Here is a 16,858-nt window from a genome sequence, read left to right as displayed (position 1 = left end):
GTGGGATCTTCTTGTTACCACATTAAAAGTGCTGTACCACATAAAAAATCTGACACCATTGTTGTTCCTCTCAGTTGTGGGCCTTGCTTCATTTCATCATGCCAACGCTGTTTGACTCTCACGAAGAGTTCAACGAGTGGTTCTCCAAGGACATCGAGAGTCATGCTGAGAACAAATCTGCTATTGATGAAAGTCAGTCAACAATTGTGTTTATCTTCATTTGCTGTCCATGTGGTTTATAGGGGGATGTGTTAGGGTTGATCAGTTTAGTTAAAATAATAATAGTAGATAAGTAACATATATTTATTATTCTATTATAATTTGTATAGCCACAGTTTTACTACGTATACTTCAATTAAACAATGGTTAAGGATTGGATGGATCGAAAAGTAATCGAAATCGTCATTCAGAACCTCAAATCAATCTAATTTTTCCAGGTCAATTTTTTTCAACTACTTTCCCTACCGCATATGGAGTCATGTCATCCTGCTCTGTTAGCCACACTTTGTAGCCACATCTGATCTCTAGTCAAGTATGACCCATTCCTGAGCCTTACTTTATACTACATTGATGATGATTAGAAGCTATGCCAGAAATGCCTTGAAACGGCACATTTTTCATTATGTTAAAATTATTATTTTCATTCAAATATTTGTTTACAGAAGATGCAAGAAATGAACTTTTTAAAATATTACTTTTACGGGATATACAAGAGTTGTTTTATTTAAAAGAGATTTTATTTTCTACTTTTAATATGAAAAACATTGAAAATCATTTATTTTCTTTCCAAAAGTGAAAGTTATTTATTTTCACTTTTTTATAAGAAAAAAGAGTATTTGTTCATTTTAAGCAATGCGTGTTTTAATTTCAGTTGTTCATAGATAGTGTATATAGTGTATGAACTATGAGGATAAAAAATAAAATAAATAAGTTGTTATTAATTATTAATCATAATTGAACTAAAATATCAAATTAATCAAGATTTAGATTTTAGACCAAATCGCCTAGCCCTACTATGGTTAGAGTAGTAAAACCTTGGGTCATTTTTTGGGAGAGTTTGATGTCTGAAGTAGCACTTATAATTGATAGCTTGGGTTGTTGTTGAGGTATTTTAGCACATTGTTGTCATGTTTAACATAAAGCTTGTATGTTTTTCTAGCAAGTGTTATGAACCTTTTATTTACTAGCAAGTTTTAGTTTTATGTCCTAGTTCTTCCTAGTGAGTTGAGGTTAGATTATTTTAATCTCAGAATAAATATTTATTTTACTTCCATATGTTCTAGCTTTCTGGTTGATTTAAAAAATGTTTACAAACTATTAGCAGTTAGCTGTGAAATGTATGTGTTTCCAGATATAAATACAGAAAAACAGCTTCATTTGAGTTTTTTCTGTTCACTTAATTTTCAAAGACTTTAAGTGTTATTTTATAGACTTCTAATAGTCTGTGTTGTACAAACTGGGTTCACCCAACAACACTGCTCAAACAGCATTTACTAAACAAACGCTGATTTTTAACTACAATCACACTTCTGTTTTTATCAAACAAGCTGCTTAAAATTTAATATTGCATATGTATAAAAACCGTTATCCAATATTAATTGTAAATTTTTAATTCTTTTTGTTGCTTTACCTTCTCAGACCAACTTTCCCGATTACACATGATTCTAAAACCCTTTATGCTGCGCAGAATAAAGAAGGATGTGGAAAACGAACTCTCTGACAAGGTGATGTCCTTTAGCCTCTCAGGCAGAATTGTGGTTTTAAACCTACGATTAAATAATAGTGTTTTCAAGTTTATGTTATATTTATGTTGTGCAATTTCCAAACCTTCAACCATTCAGATTGAAATCTTGACATACTGCCAGCTGACCAGCAGACAGCGACTCCTTTACCAGGCTCTGAAGAACAAGATCTCTATCGAGGACCTTCTGCAGTCTTCAATGGGATCGGCCCAGCAGGCCCACAGCACCACCAGTAGCCTCATGAACCTCGTCATGCAGTTCAGGAAGGTGAGACCCGGTTTATCAGCTTCAAAGATGGCCTATAAAGAAATAAAGGTATATCTAGGCATAGTCGAATAATAAGAGGTCAGTATATGCAAATGGCTATACCGTTAGCCTCAAGGCTGGTTTATATTTCTGCGTCGTGTGCTCGCCATGACCACGGCGCCTGCCTTGCAGATAGTCATACATTTATACTTCTGTTTGCTGTTTGTGTTGCTCTGCAATAGCACTTCCAAAACACTAGCTGGCAGTAGGTCTTTATGTTCCTCTGTGTCGTGTTTCTCCATGGGTGTTTTTTTCTCTAAATGCTACCTTAACCTACAAGTAACTTAAACTTGCTGATTCAAAAGGCGTGAAATGACGTGCAACAATATTAATCATAAGATAAACACAAAACAACAGATTCCATCTAGAGCTCCTTCCCCGGACTCGTACCGGACACTTGTAAACACTCGCTCAAATAGGTTCACGTGGCTCTCGGTCCCACCCACACTGATCACAGCTACCAGACCAACTAATCACAGAGCTTGCGCTAAACGTCGTTGCAACGTGTAATTCCATTTTTTTGAAAGGTGCACGTCAGCATTGGCGTTAACGTTGGCTTTAGCGTTTTGGGGGGGTGGAGTTGGGGTTGAGTGTTGTTGACGGCAGTGCCCGAGTTTATATTTGTCCATGTTCAGTGCACATCATGCATGTGTGTCTGTGAGAGCTGCATGTCAGAGCTCATTAATATTCATGACACAATCCAAATATAATAAATTATCGACCTTCTGATTTTAGGGGTATTTTATTGAGTAATAAATGAACTTATAAAACCATTTCTGAAGATTTTTTTTTACTTACCTAAGCCACATACCTACTATATAGATATCAGAAAACTATTCTAATTAAACCAATGCAGTACAGTTCTGTCATCATTTACTCACTTTCATGTTATTTCAATCTTTTATGTATTGCTCTATTCAATCAAGCTGTTTTGAAGAATGTTATAAGATGTTTCATTCCCCATAGATTGCCTTGTATAGATAAAAAATACATTTGAAGACAATTTAAATTGAAACTGCTTGGTCTCCAACTACTTTAGAATATTTTCTATTATGTTGCATCAAAGAGGTCAATATATGTTTCAAATAACATAAAATAAAATGAATGAAGGCTGAAGTTGAACTATTCTTTAATTTTTTAATTATTTTACACTCACTGTATACATGTTGATGAGCTCCTGTTTTTAATCACTGTGTGTTTTCTCAACTGTAAAAGGTTTGTAACCACCCAGACCTGTTTGAACGACAGGAGATACGCTCACCTTTCCACATGTCCCTAAAGCCCTTCATCATGTCCAAATTCCTCTTCCGACACGCAATCCTTCACACAATTGACCACGGAAAGACCAAGTAAGTTAATTTTTCTGTGCTTCCCACAGGTTTGAATTATAATACCTTTTACCCACAGCACATAAATAGTTAACTGTGCAACAAACAAAACATAATGAGATTTTTAACACAATTTTTTATTATTATAGGTTTTAAACTTTTTCTTTTCAATAGGTTAAGTTTAAAAAAAACTTGAAATAAATAAATTAATAATATACTATTTCTCTTTTATGCTATTCTGAATTCATGTGCACCCACTAAAATCTGCTTTTCTCTGTCTCTGATTCAGATTGCTTTATTGGCATGACATTTTGTACAGTATTGCCAAAGCATTTTAGATGTATAAAATATGTAATTTATTTGCATCATCAAATTAATAAAATATACTGCAAATGAGAAATAAAGGACAGAAAAAAAGAATAAAAACAGACAATATCTCTAAAAATTAAAAAAATTACAAGATTAAAACTTGTAAATTATTTAAATTAGACAAATGAGTTTATTACCGATTGTCATTTCTTCCTCTTTGAGTATTTAGTCAATTTTTCCTGAGCCGTTTAGTTTAAAGAATTTGTTATTTATTGTCTCTCGCTCTCGCGGCTGTGCACATAAAATTATTGACAGCTTTGAAAATGAAAGCAAAAGCAAATCCCAGACATTTTGGTAGATTAAGAAACCTCAGCTGGACGCAAAAAGGTGTGGGTCTCTATTGGTCTGCAGAGCAAGTCAGTGTTGACAGTTCTCGTAAACACAGAACAAGCAGTACGAAACCGGTAAACGAGAGAAGATTTTTCTCTACTGTATCACTCGCGGATGTTTGTTTATTTTGGGCGGATACAAAAAAGTGTAAAAGGATGATAATGATAGTAAAAAAAAAAGTTTCACTAAATATACTGTACCATTAAACATACTGGCCGTTAATATACCTGGGCAGCCCACCCATGTAAAGTCAATGTGTGGGAAGCACTGCAATTGTATAAGAATAGTGTATGAGTGTAGTCCACAATACAACTGTAACAATAAAGACACAGACGAAAGATATTGTTGGAATCACTAGCTGATGAATGGTATACATGTATAATAATCAGACAATATTTTAGGTGTGTAAAAATACAGTTGGCTGTATCGTTTTAAATTTGAATTGTTGATTCCATATCTTACAAACATTTGTTTTTAATACTGTTTTATTCATTGCCTTCACTCTTCAGGCTGAAACAGACGTTGCTCTCTCCGTTTTCTGCTCAACACATTCAACAGTCCTTATTTCACAGAAAAAGTGATTGTCTTTATTAAACTTCAGTTACATTCTGAATTGTTTAATGCCACACTCGTTTCTGATCATAGTCTACATCATTTCTACAGCTGACGATGAAGCCAGCAGCTTTTCCTTCCTGCGTTTCATCGACGTGTCTCCTGCCGAGATGTCAAATGTCATGCTTCAGGGGACTCTAGTGAGGTCAGTTACTTCGCACTTACATCAGTGATTTTTCTTACGTGGAGGAATATTTCTGAAAATTAAAATCATTCTAGACATGTATGTCATTTTTTTTCTCCTTTGGAATTTTTTAAGAATGCTGGGAAGCAAACATGGTTGGAGCCCACAGACTTTAAGGAGAAAGAAACATTTTCCCAAAATATCTTCTATTAATGACTATTCATAATAGGAATTTCTGCTGAACACAAAAATGTTTTGAAAGTAGCCAGTAATCAATCAGTTGAGGGTATCCACTGACTTTTTATTGATATTATTAGTTACTAGTATTAAAATGTGTTACTTTTTTGTGTTTAACTTTGAAAATATCTTCTTTTCCTCTTTTTCTCAGGTGGTTAGCCTTATATCTTTCTTTCAAATCAGCTTATCGGCTCCACCACAGCCGTCAGTGGGAAGAAGAAAAGATGAGCGAGGTTAAAGGGAGAGGCCGGTTAGAAAAGCTATGTCTTTCGCACAGGGATCTCATCTTATGGCTTAATCGGCCAACGTCTTTCCCAAATGTCCACAGCAGTCCTGTCCTACAGGTATGCTCTGTCCTTCTTTTTTTGCTTTGTCGCACGACTGCATATACGTATATCACCTTGGGCATGCATTCCAGCTAGTGGTGTAAAATAACAGCGAAAGAGTCACAACATCAGAATAGATTTATTCATAGATTAGATTCTTAGATTTATTTTAGAATGACAAAATGTTGCAAAAGATGTCATACCTGTATTTCAAAGGCATTTTTGCATAGGAAAAAGGGAAAGCAGAATGGGAAATTTTAACATGATTTTTGTGTGATGTTTTAAACCCCCATAGTAATATGTTTTATATTATTATTATTTACAAAGAATAGAATAAATAGTACACATTAGAAAAAGCTGCAGATAAATTAGCAAAATAAAATTTATATTTTAAAATTAATAGCTATTAAAAAATTTAATCAAGTTATCAAATCTCATTAACATTTTCTTCACTGTATAATAAAGAGCAGTGAAGGAATCTCTCATTTAGATTTTTCGTTTGATTATATTTAATAAAGTGAGGTGTCTCTTTAAAAAAAAGCACAGATCTATAATAAAAGCATTTGATTGCCTTTTTTTTAAGTCGTCGACTTGACTTGTGAGTTTAGTTACCATGGCTTGGAGAGTGACCGTCTTGTCTGACCAAGTTGAGAGTCCTCCTTCGACATCCTTAATCTCTTTCATTTGGTCAATTTCAGAATGCACATCGCTGGCATTATTCGCTATTTTGGTTGTCATTACCTGTAGTTTAGATTTACTTGCGTCAAAGTCATCGGCCAATGCATTCTTCAACTCTTTCCTTATTGCAGATGATGTATGCGTTCTTAAAAAGTGGAGAATGTCCGCCTTTATCGCCTCAAAGTCAGTATTTGTATCTTTAGGCTGTCCAGAAGAAGAAGTGACAGGCTGGCCGGGCTCGCCGGAACTACTTTCCCCCGAGGCTTCGGACCTTGCGGTGGTAGGGCTAGAATACTTGTATTTACGGAGATTCGCTGCCATCCTCGACTGTATTTATTTAATCAGTGTGGTTTTCTGTTTGTGTGCAAAAACAAATCCTGTACATTCTAGGAGCCCTGAAAACTCATGTTTACTCCATCACGCTCGGCAGCGCCCCCCCATTCGATTGCTTTCTTAATGCTCTTTTAAGACAAAATTTGTTGTTTTTAAAAGAAAACCCAGATGTTGTAGTTGTTATTATTATTATTATTATCTGTATTTGTCAGTTCAGACATGCACTCAAATCCCAGAGTGTTCACTTTCGCTTCGCTTCAAATTGCGTGTACAGAATCTGTTTGGAAAATAGCGTCTATTTATTAATATAGTGGAGTGCGTCTGATAGTCTAGCACCGCTATAAGAACTGATTGTTTTGAGGATGCATAGGATGGGTAACGGCGCCTGTAAAGGGAATCCTTCCATTCTTATATTTATTTCAGTGTTCTCATGCCTATATAAAACACAGAACAGATTCACATTTAAGAGCAAGGGTGTCCCCTGGTGGTTTGGTGGTATGGGTCGTGTGTAGGGAAGATCTTTCTTTTTAAAGGGCCATTACACCCCCCACTTTCGGTTAAAGTCTACTTCAGAATTTTTTCAAAAGATGCATAATTAATGGGCGTGGAGCTAAGCGAGCATCGGGCAGGAGTGGGCGTAGCCAGCAGGGGAGAATGTGAGCGAACAACTGTTGTTGTCAGTTAGCTCACAAAATGAGACACAAACCGTGAGGAGACGCATGAGTTTATAGTTTACAAAGTTAAAATGCAAAGAAATGAACAGTGACTTAATGCCCTGCTACATTTGTTATTCGGAATTTCATATACAGACAACCACAATTTATATCATTATAAAGATAAGTGTGTTCATGTAAACCCTATAAATGAGGACTTCTCCCTCAATCCCCGTATCCAGCAGACTCAGTGCAGCAGGTCTCCTGACCTGTCTATTTTAACCATTAGCCCTGCTGGTAATCTGGAGGATTTAGGCAAACACAGCAGCACGGCGATGTGTCTGAATGTGAATGAACTCCGGATAAAAGACAGCGTCCGCCATTCTCTAATTCTCGTGCTGCTCTCCCGACAAAAATGCTAGCAGCACGCACACATCTTTGCTGTATGATCGGCCCTGACAAGATTGCGGGGGAAAACATGCAACAAACCCCGTGGATGATGGAAACAAACGCATATGAGCCTTCATGAACGGCTAAATACTGTGCCGTGGTTTCCGTGTCTCTCAGCTCGGGCTTGACACTGGCAGGTCTGATGAATAATTAAGCAGCCGGCTCTTCTCATAGGATAAGAAAACTCCGCTATGAATAATAATGAGAAACCGTCATCATTGCACTTGCAGTACTGCGCTACGTCGCCGATTTTGATTCCGCCCAAAAAATCATTTTAAACCCGGAAGCCGAAATTAGCTGACAAAAGCTCAAAATTATCCAGTTTTCCCCACAATTAAAGCTGACAGGTGCTAACATTGTCTTAACTGATGCTCAACACACACACATCTGTTAATATAAAAAAAAAGTTCTCCGGGGTGTACTGAACCTTTAATGTTTATTGCCACCCTTCATTGAAAGATTTAAAACATGGGAAAGTATCTTTATAGGATGATAGCAGGATAGAATTGTAAAATATGGGAAAATCCCAGGTAAAACAGGAGGGTTAACAAGTATGGTGTACAGTCCCTTCTTATTGGCATACATTATGAACAAAATTGTACATGCAAAAAATGATTATTTCTCAAGCAAAACTCAAAAGACAAGCTTTTGGATCTGGGCTTATTAACATGCTGGAACAAACTCGATATCTTCCAAAGATTTGTTCATATTTCTTCCATGCTCCATATTGGAGTTTTTGTGTATGGGTGTGCAGCTTTACTCCTGCCTTGGGTTACCCCACTGAACCAGATGAAATGACCCTCATCAATCACAAGCGCCGATGGCTCGGATTTCGCTGTGGAAACCTACTTCCACTCACCCACGAGACACTACAGCATTGCTGTATATCAAATGCTGATGAGAATATCAAAGGTGCAAACTGATTATACAGGAATGGAAAGATGATAGAGGAAGGGATGCTGGATGTCCCAGTCCAGAAGCTACGGTGTCATCCCAAGGGGGCCAAACAGAGGCAAGGTTAATCTGCAGTTTGGCGCAATGGCGTGCGTATTGGCTACGGTCAGGGGAAGCTGTGTTCAGAAGGTGCTGACTGAAGTGTAATTTTATCCACTTCCCACTATGACTTTTATACCACACAAGCGTCTCCTAGCTCCACTGGGGCATGGACGGGGAACACGACACCACAACAATCAGCTCCCCATGTGCAAATGTGGACTGGCCCATATCAAGCACTCAGAGGCCTGGATGTTGTTCTTTTTAAAAATATACACTCATTAAACACTTTATTAGGTGCACTTGTGCAAATGCTCATTAAAGGAAATGTCTAATTAGTCAATCACATGGGATGGCATGTGGTCAAGTTCATGTGTTGAAGTTTAAACCGAGCATCAGAATAGGGAAGAAAGGTTATTTAGGGTGCTTTTACACCTGTGGTTTGGTTCATTTAGTTCAGACCAAGAGCAACAATTGATAGGTTGTAGTATTTTTCTGTGGTTTTGGTTTCTTTTCACACAACAGTGTGCAGTCATGTGACAACATCCATATAACTTGATCAGATATAAACACATTACCTAATTTGCTTTCCGATTGGTCGGAATTAATGTGCAATATTCTTATGGAACACCTAAAAGTAAACAAACAATTTAATGGAAATACAGTGTATTTTAAACAGGCTTTTTGTGTGTACAGTCTCTTTTTAGTTCACTCTAATTAGCGGACATTCTGAAAGAAAAGGTTGCACAAAAAATGAAATAACTATTTGAACTCTGATTATGAAGATGTTGTTTCTTTTTAAAAATCTAAAAATTAAACAAGCAATTCAACGAGGTATTCAATTCCTGATAGAAACATTCTTCTCTTTTTCAAGAACCGATATAATTGAATGCATGTCAGGATAGGGAAGAAAAGACATTAGCCATGCTAACTAATGACTTAAACTGTAAGCACCTGCCTTTTTGAAGATAAGATTAGTAGTAGATTTTAAACCTTCCCCAGACTCGGTTTAGAGCAGTTCAGTTTTCTCCAAACATTGCAACATTCTGTGATTTTTGAATTGTAAAGAGACTCTGGTTCTCAGTGTGTGCTTTGAGAGTCATCAGGTATTGCTCAAGCCCAGTGTTGAATGTGAGCCGAGGGATCCTCCTCCAAGAGGTGCTCTGTGCAGTTGATCTGTGTGTTGTTGTGTGGTAATGAGCATTTAATTTGTTTGTATCAGTCAGTGTGCAGCCGCAGGCAGCAGTGCTGTGAGAATCTCTGGATCATTCATTCCTCATCTGTGTTTGTACAGTGACTCTCACTGAGCTTGTGCTTTATGAAACGAGAAACGAGCACTCCTGCTGAGAGACTCCACAGTGCCCTTTCTTTCTTTCTTTCTTTCTTTCTTTCTTTCTTTCTTTCTTTCTTTCTTTCTTTCTTTCTTTCTTTCTTTCTTTCTTTCTTTCTTATTGCTTTATTACTTTGTTTGTTTGTTTCTTTCTTTCTTTCTTTCTTTCGTTCTTGCTTGCGTTCTGTTTGTCTTTTTTCTTGGTTTCTTGCTTTTTCCTACAGCCATTGTATTTTGACAAATTCTTTGTTCTTTGGTTCTTTTTTTCTTGGCTTTTTTCTTTAGTTAATTCTGGCTATTTATTTTTTATTTAATAAAATCTGAAAATGTTATTTTTGAATGTTTTTTTGCTTTGTCAACCCCGTTTCTTTCATTCTTTGTTTTCCTTGTTCTTTCTTAATCATAATTTTTTATTGCTTTTTATTGTTTGTTCATGCATTCTTTTTCTTGTCCTATTTTTTTCTTGCATTTTATTATTATTATTATTATTAAGTTCTTGCTTTAATTTCTTTGTTTTATTTTTTATTCATCGTTCCTTCATTTGGTTTCCCCCTTTATGTTTTTCCTCACTTTCTTGCTTTATCAGACCTGTTTCTTTTATATTTTCACTTTCTTTCATTTGTTGTTTTCCTCGTTCTTTCTTAATCATTGTTTTTGGCCTGTTTTTTGTTCTTCGTTCATTCAGTCTTTTTTTCTTGGCTTTTATTTGTTAATTCTACCTTTTTTATTAATCAATTCTTGCTTTTTTTCTGCTGTTATTCTGTTTATTTACGTTCTCTATAATTTTTCCTCACATTTTACTTATTCTTTCATTCCTGATTTTTCTTTCACTTCTTTCATTTTCTTGTTCTTTTACATATTGCTTTATTTGTTTGCATCTTTAATTTTTCCTTCTTGCTGGATTCTATTTTTTCTCATTTTTTACTTTATTCTACTTTACTCTTTTTGTTATTGCTCTTTTTCACATTTTTTCCACTTTCTCACTGTTTCTGTCATCACATGTATTTCACACCTCATCCATCATTAGCTCATAGGCTCCTCTAAATGAATCTGACAGCTCTGTTTATTCTTGTCACTCGCGTGGATGCGGACAGGAAACAGGCAGATATATAGGCTGCTCTTTATGATTCATGTGGGTCATTAGAGCTGAAGTTCTGACCGTGACCCCTTCTGGACGTCTGTTACCACTGTGGTCTCATTTAGGGTATCACTTCTGCTCAGCGTGACCTCTTGGCTTGTGATAAATAGAGCTGATGAGATAGGAGTTGGGTTTACATTAGATTATGGGTAACTTGATGTAAGGAGTGCATGGATCACTAGGAGGTGCTAAAGACCCATGTATTACTTTTTTTTAGAAAACATTCAAGCGTTATGTGGGAAACTGCCATCCTCACACACCCACTTAGTCATACGTGTTGACTTTTTGACAATGCATGATTTAGTAGGGCCTAATTTGATACATGAACTATTTTCTCTCTCTTTCCTGCAGGATCTGGTGTTCACATCTACAGGGTCTTTATCCATCTGTCACACTGATGCAGTGATCCATAGCAGACGCTCATCCACTAGAACGCTCAGACAATGCCAACCTACCCAACCACCCAAGTTTTTACTCGCCGTTACACCCAGGGTAAGAAACACATTCTATCAAAAACAAAAAAACATCCTAGTGGACTATCTGCTTGTTAAGTCTGACATCACACATCATAGCCTCTTAGTGCAGTGGTTCTCAAATGGCTCGTTTCCACTGACTGGTACGGTACGGTACGGTTCGGTACGGGTCACCTTTATCAGGCTTGCGTTTCCACTACCAAGGGTACCCTTTTGGTGGGCGTGGTGTATGACAAAGTTTCAGTCGACGTCATTTTCGCTCGAGAAAATGTCTACAATAAAGCTGCACAGGTCGTTCACATATCATATGAAAGCACTTCTCACAAAACAGACGCTTTACACACATAAATACTTGTGTATAAATGTTTATTACGAACTTTTCTATAAACAGGAGTTGATTATAACTGCAGATAAATGACGGTGCGAAATAGCCTACTGTAACATCTATAAATATATTTAATAAATTAACATATATGAACACATACAGACCCTTACAGTCTCCGATATGTTACCAACTACAGAAGAACTACACAAAGCAGACATTTCTTCGTTAATTAGGTTCAAAACAACACAAAGTATAGCCTACAGTCAGTGAAAATCTCTCATCTGTGTCTGTAATCTTCAGCAGCACATGAAGCCTCTGTTAGAGAGTCATTCCATTATTCCCAGTTCATATTAGTCCAAAAGGTGATAATAAAGATTAAAACAAGGCAGTTTGTTCATGTTTGCTGAAGAAATAACGTGCTCCTTGGCTTCGCCTTTTTTCCTGCGCTCCACTCTCGCGTTTGTCCTTTTCTTTCTGAATGTGTCACTCGCGTTTGTCAGCTTCTTACAGGATCGGGTTTCCAAAGCTTGTCAATAATCAAGTGCATGTTATTATTATCAGATCAAGAAGTTTGTTATTTCAGATAGAGACGCGCGGTGAGCGCAAAAAAGAAAGCGAAACCACTCGGGCTTCAGACTGGCTCGTTAAAAACTACGCGGCACAGGGTGAATCTGCTCTTCTCCATGGCTTTGTGGCTGTTTATCATGACGACGACAGGGTTTGTTTGCAGGATCGACCAAGGCTGCATATGTATTTATAGTTCCGCTGTAATCTCTCGCTGTGTATTTTAAACATGGCGGGTCCTTTGTTTACATTCTGGCTTGTTGAGTCTACGAATTACGTATCTCTGTAAACCAATAGCGTTCAGCTGTGCGTGTAGCTCCACCTTTTGGGACCCTTTCTGCAGTTTGGGAAAGGGTCCCGAAAAAGTGGTACGGTACGGTTTGGTTCGGTACGCCTTTTGACAGTGGAAACGGCCATAAAAGCGTACCAAACCAAACCGTATCGTACCAATCAGCGGAAACGGGCCAAAAGTGGGGGTTGGTACCCCCCTGGGGGGGTTGCTTGGGGATTTCCAAAAATCTCATATATGTTATTAATTTATTAAAATTACCATAATTTATCCACAACCTTTGGAAGATAAAATAGTATGTATTAGTTACATAAAAACAACAAGCAAACAAAAAATCATCAGCCTTTGATTTTTTTTCCATTGGATTGCGACCCCTTTGGTTATTTTTAACAACACAGCAATAGGGTTTGTTGCAGCAGATTGATTTTACGGTGCAATGTTCAACTGACACCTATGCGGCACTCGAACATAAAAAGTAAAGCCCACGACTGAACATTAAGGACGATCTCCAAGTTGAGGTCTCCAATATTAAACAAAGATTAGTCTTGTTCTGTTAAAATTGTGCCCATCTGTCTCATTAAATGAGGTTAGTATTAAATTAAATGAACATACTATAAAAATGATATTGTCGTTAGACTGTAAACAATGTTAACCTGTGTTTTTTGTGTTTATGTAGTTCATATTAGTGTTTGTAAGTCGTTGTGTGCAATGTTTGTATGTTTATAACTACCTCCGAGGAGAGCGGTGGTCTTGAGTAACTGGAATTGTTATTTTGGGGGACACAGGCTGAAAAGTTTGGGAAACACTGTCTTGGTGTATATGCTGATTGCCAAGAGCAAACTGTGATTGTGTTGTCTTTTATATTAATTACTATTCTCAGGTGGTCAGACTCACCTTTATCTGTATATTTTAAATTCTGGTGTCTGGGTTGCAACAAGTTTAATTACTGCAGTGAAAGCTAACAACATGATTTTGTAACAAAAAAATGCTTTAGTCTGCTAATAAAGGGCTATTGGTATCTCAATTTAAATGAGTAGAGACCTTTTACAGTCTTTGATTGAGACTTGGACCCAGAAACAGCATTCCATGTCGACTGTATTCCAACAACAAAGATGAAAATCTTTTACTCACCCTTGACTTTTTGTTTTTTTTGTTTTTTTTTTGACAAAAGAAGATATTGAAAACCTGTAACCATTTGCATCTATAGTTTTTGTTATTCCTACTATAAAAGTCAATGGTTACAGGTTTTCGACATTCTTCTGATTATCTTCTTATGTGCTCAAACTGTTATGGAGTAAGTCAAGAGTGATTAAATGATGACAGAATGTTCATTTACATTAGACGTCTTTATTGTCCACACATGTGGAAATTCATCTTTGGCCTCACATAATGCTACTTTACATCATCAAGCATCACAAATGAGTAATTCCAGCGTTATGGATGTGACATTTGCAGTAAAAAAACTCAAAATATAAATACACATAGAAAATATATGCCAATATTATATTGAACCATCTGCTTATATTTTTCAAAACTATTAACCACAGAGTTATGGGAGCAGAAAAATATCTATCTGTAAGCATATTTTAGATTTTAAATAAGGAAAATAAACTTGCGTTATGAATGTGACCAAAAAAGTATGTACGTTTACAGTATACAACATACTTTGTAGAAATTCTGTGAATTAAACTCCACAACCCAAAAGAAACAATGCTAAAAAAGGATAAGATTTGCTTACTATTAAACAAAAATGATTGTTTTTATTTTTATTTGACAGTTTTGTATATATAAGGAAAAAGCTTGGGTATGGATGTGACGTGTCTCTGTTATGGATGTGACAGGTGTAAAAAATTGCCACTTGTGTGACTTTGGTAGATCAAATGTAATTGTTTGAAAACATTGACAGAGACATTTTAGAGTATTTTACATTACTGTGAAATACAATCCTACACAAAAAATACTTAGAAAGGGTTTCACTATTTTGGTCAAACACAAAGCTTCCACACTATGGATTACCAACACACAAACCTGGCTATAAAACCACAAACAGATTAAAAGTGTCACAGAATAACTTATGAACTACTTTATAGTATTCTTTTAGTATAGTAAAAGCAGACAGTATAAAAGTTTTATTGAAAAATATTAGTTTTTTGCTGTGTGAACTCTGTATCGTCTACCAGAAGGAAGCTTTTCAAATTCATAATAAAGAGGGTGAGATCTAGTTTTTATGTGTACTATCCCTTTAAGTGGATATTAACTAGTATAGCTTTCACTCCGTTTGGTGGTTTGAAACATTTCCAGATTTCTATATGGAATAACTCTCTTGTTTTTCCGTATCCAGCAAGTGTTTGGAACAAGTCAGAAACTTATGAGCGTGGTTTGCTATTGAGGGTGGTCAGCTGCGCACAGCGATCTCCTGCTGTCTCAGAAACAAACTTGCTATCAATAATGAAAGACTTTTTCTCTGTGTGGCCCTCACTACAGGCCTGGTTTATTTATCCTCTTTGACCCCCTGACAGATCTTCTGCTCAGCTAATCATGACCCCGGTGGAGAGTAACCAAACAACACAAGCCCACCAGTGAGAAATCAGAGGTCTTGCTTCTCTGGCTGTGAATGCACAGCCCATCAAAAACCACACAGTCATTTGGGATAGTCTCAAGTTATTCTCAAAGATATTGTGAATTCAGAATTTTTGGTTCTGAGGGAATGTGGTAGGCGAGACTTAAATATCGTTTAATGGCTCAAGATCAACATTCCTCAATCAACAAACTCATATTATTAAAACTCACATCATATTATCATTAGTGTTTACTTACTGTGATGGTAAATATATAATTATTTTAATAATATAATAATGACTCTAAGAGTTCAAGTTTTATTTTATTTCTTTCAATGAATTTTATTTGAATGAATTATAATTATTTGTTTTATTTTATACTTACTGTTATTATAATTATTTTATGATCTTGATTTTATGATATTGAATGATCTTGAATGTTTATTTTATTAAAATTCTTATCGTTCATTCATTCATTCATTTTCTTTTCAGCTTAGTCCCTTTATTAATCTGGTGTCACCACAGCGGACTGAACCACTAAGTTATTCAGCATATGTGTTTTACGCAGCTGATGCCCTTCCAGCTGCACTTCCAGCTGCAACCCATCATTGGGAAACACCCATACACACTCATTTACACACATACACTACGGACAATTTAGCTTACTTCAATTCACCTGTAGTAGTGTTTGGACTTGTGGGGAAAACCGGAGCAACCAGAGGTAACCCCTGTAAACATGGGGAGAACATGCAAACTCCACACAGAAACGCCAACTGACCCAGCTGGGGATCGAACCAGCGATATTCTTGCTGTGAGACGATTGTGCTACCCACTGTGCCACCGTGACGCCCAATTCTTTTCATTATTATTTAAAAGTCGAATGATTAATATTATTTTTGCATTACATTTGATATAATTCTTATTTATTCTTACGGTCTATGATTTAATTTACCTTTTTTATTCGTTTGAGTATTTTCTTCCTTTTAAAATGATTTTTCCCTTTTTAAAAACTTTTTTCCAAACCATAAACCACACTTTAAAGTAGAAAAGATTATTTTACATACTATTCAATGAAAAATTCAAGCCCTTAATCCTAACCGTAACCCGAAACCTCATTCAAAAATCTGAAATCAGGCAGACAGAAATGTTGTTCCAGTTCCAGACAAATTTGTTGATCCAGCAAAACTTCCTACGTAAGCTAGTCAAGATGTTAATCTTTTATATGTGCCCATTTTGATTTTACTGAAACATATCTGCTCTGTTAATGGTTCAATCATGTTCAAGGAACCGTTTCTTTTTTTTCTCTCTCTCCAACGTCTGCTGTTAGCTTGGCTAATGCGAGTCGATCTCTGTGTTATCCCACGATTTGGGATCGTGTCTGGCCTCATGGCCTTGCTGTGAGAATTGGCACAGCATTGGCACCGGCCTCTAGGCAGCAGGGGCATATGGGCACTGTGGGAAAGTGATAAGATAGATTAGTCGCCTTTTTTCTCTTTATTCATGAGGGACTCTTGACCCTGTTGGCTTTTTATGGCCACATCTGCGTGTTCGCGCTCCCATTGGTCAGCTGTTCGCTACAAAACTGGAAGCCCAGCCAAAGCTGAGCTGTTTTTCATCAGAGATAAGAATGAAAGGAAGATAATATCATCCGCTTGTCAGCACGCCATAAAATTGTCCATAATGCTGAAAGAGGGATAATG

At 36.5% G+C, this 16,858-nt stretch overlaps 1 protein-coding gene across 7 annotated transcripts in view; it reads left to right on the top strand.

The window, feature by feature from the left end:
- Window positions 1-16,858, top strand: part of ino80 (INO80 complex ATPase subunit) — an 82,872-nt gene that overhangs the window by 24,207 nt on the left and 41,807 nt on the right. For all 7 annotated transcript variants that reach the window (NM_001045119.1, XM_087297544.1, XM_087297543.1 and 4 more), the window contains exons 18-25: window positions 75-192; window positions 1,639-1,724; window positions 1,842-2,009; window positions 3,264-3,397; window positions 4,585-4,652; window positions 4,739-4,832; window positions 5,200-5,392; window positions 11,301-11,441. In NM_001045119.1, coding sequence (NP_001038584.1) covers window positions 75-192; window positions 1,639-1,724; window positions 1,842-2,009; window positions 3,264-3,397; window positions 4,585-4,652; window positions 4,739-4,832; window positions 5,200-5,392; window positions 11,301-11,441 — 1,002 coding nt within the window. The remainder of the gene's footprint in view (window positions 1-74; window positions 193-1,638; window positions 1,725-1,841; window positions 2,010-3,263; window positions 3,398-4,584; window positions 4,653-4,738; window positions 4,833-5,199; window positions 5,393-11,300; window positions 11,442-16,858) is intronic.

This window comes from Danio rerio, chromosome 20 (genome assembly GCF_052040795.2).
Source record: "Danio rerio strain M-AB ecotype USA chromosome 20, GRCz13ab, whole genome shotgun sequence".
Taxonomy (NCBI): Eukaryota; Metazoa; Chordata; class Actinopteri; order Cypriniformes; family Danionidae; genus Danio; species Danio rerio.
This window is presented reverse-complemented; position numbering and strand designations above follow the sequence as displayed.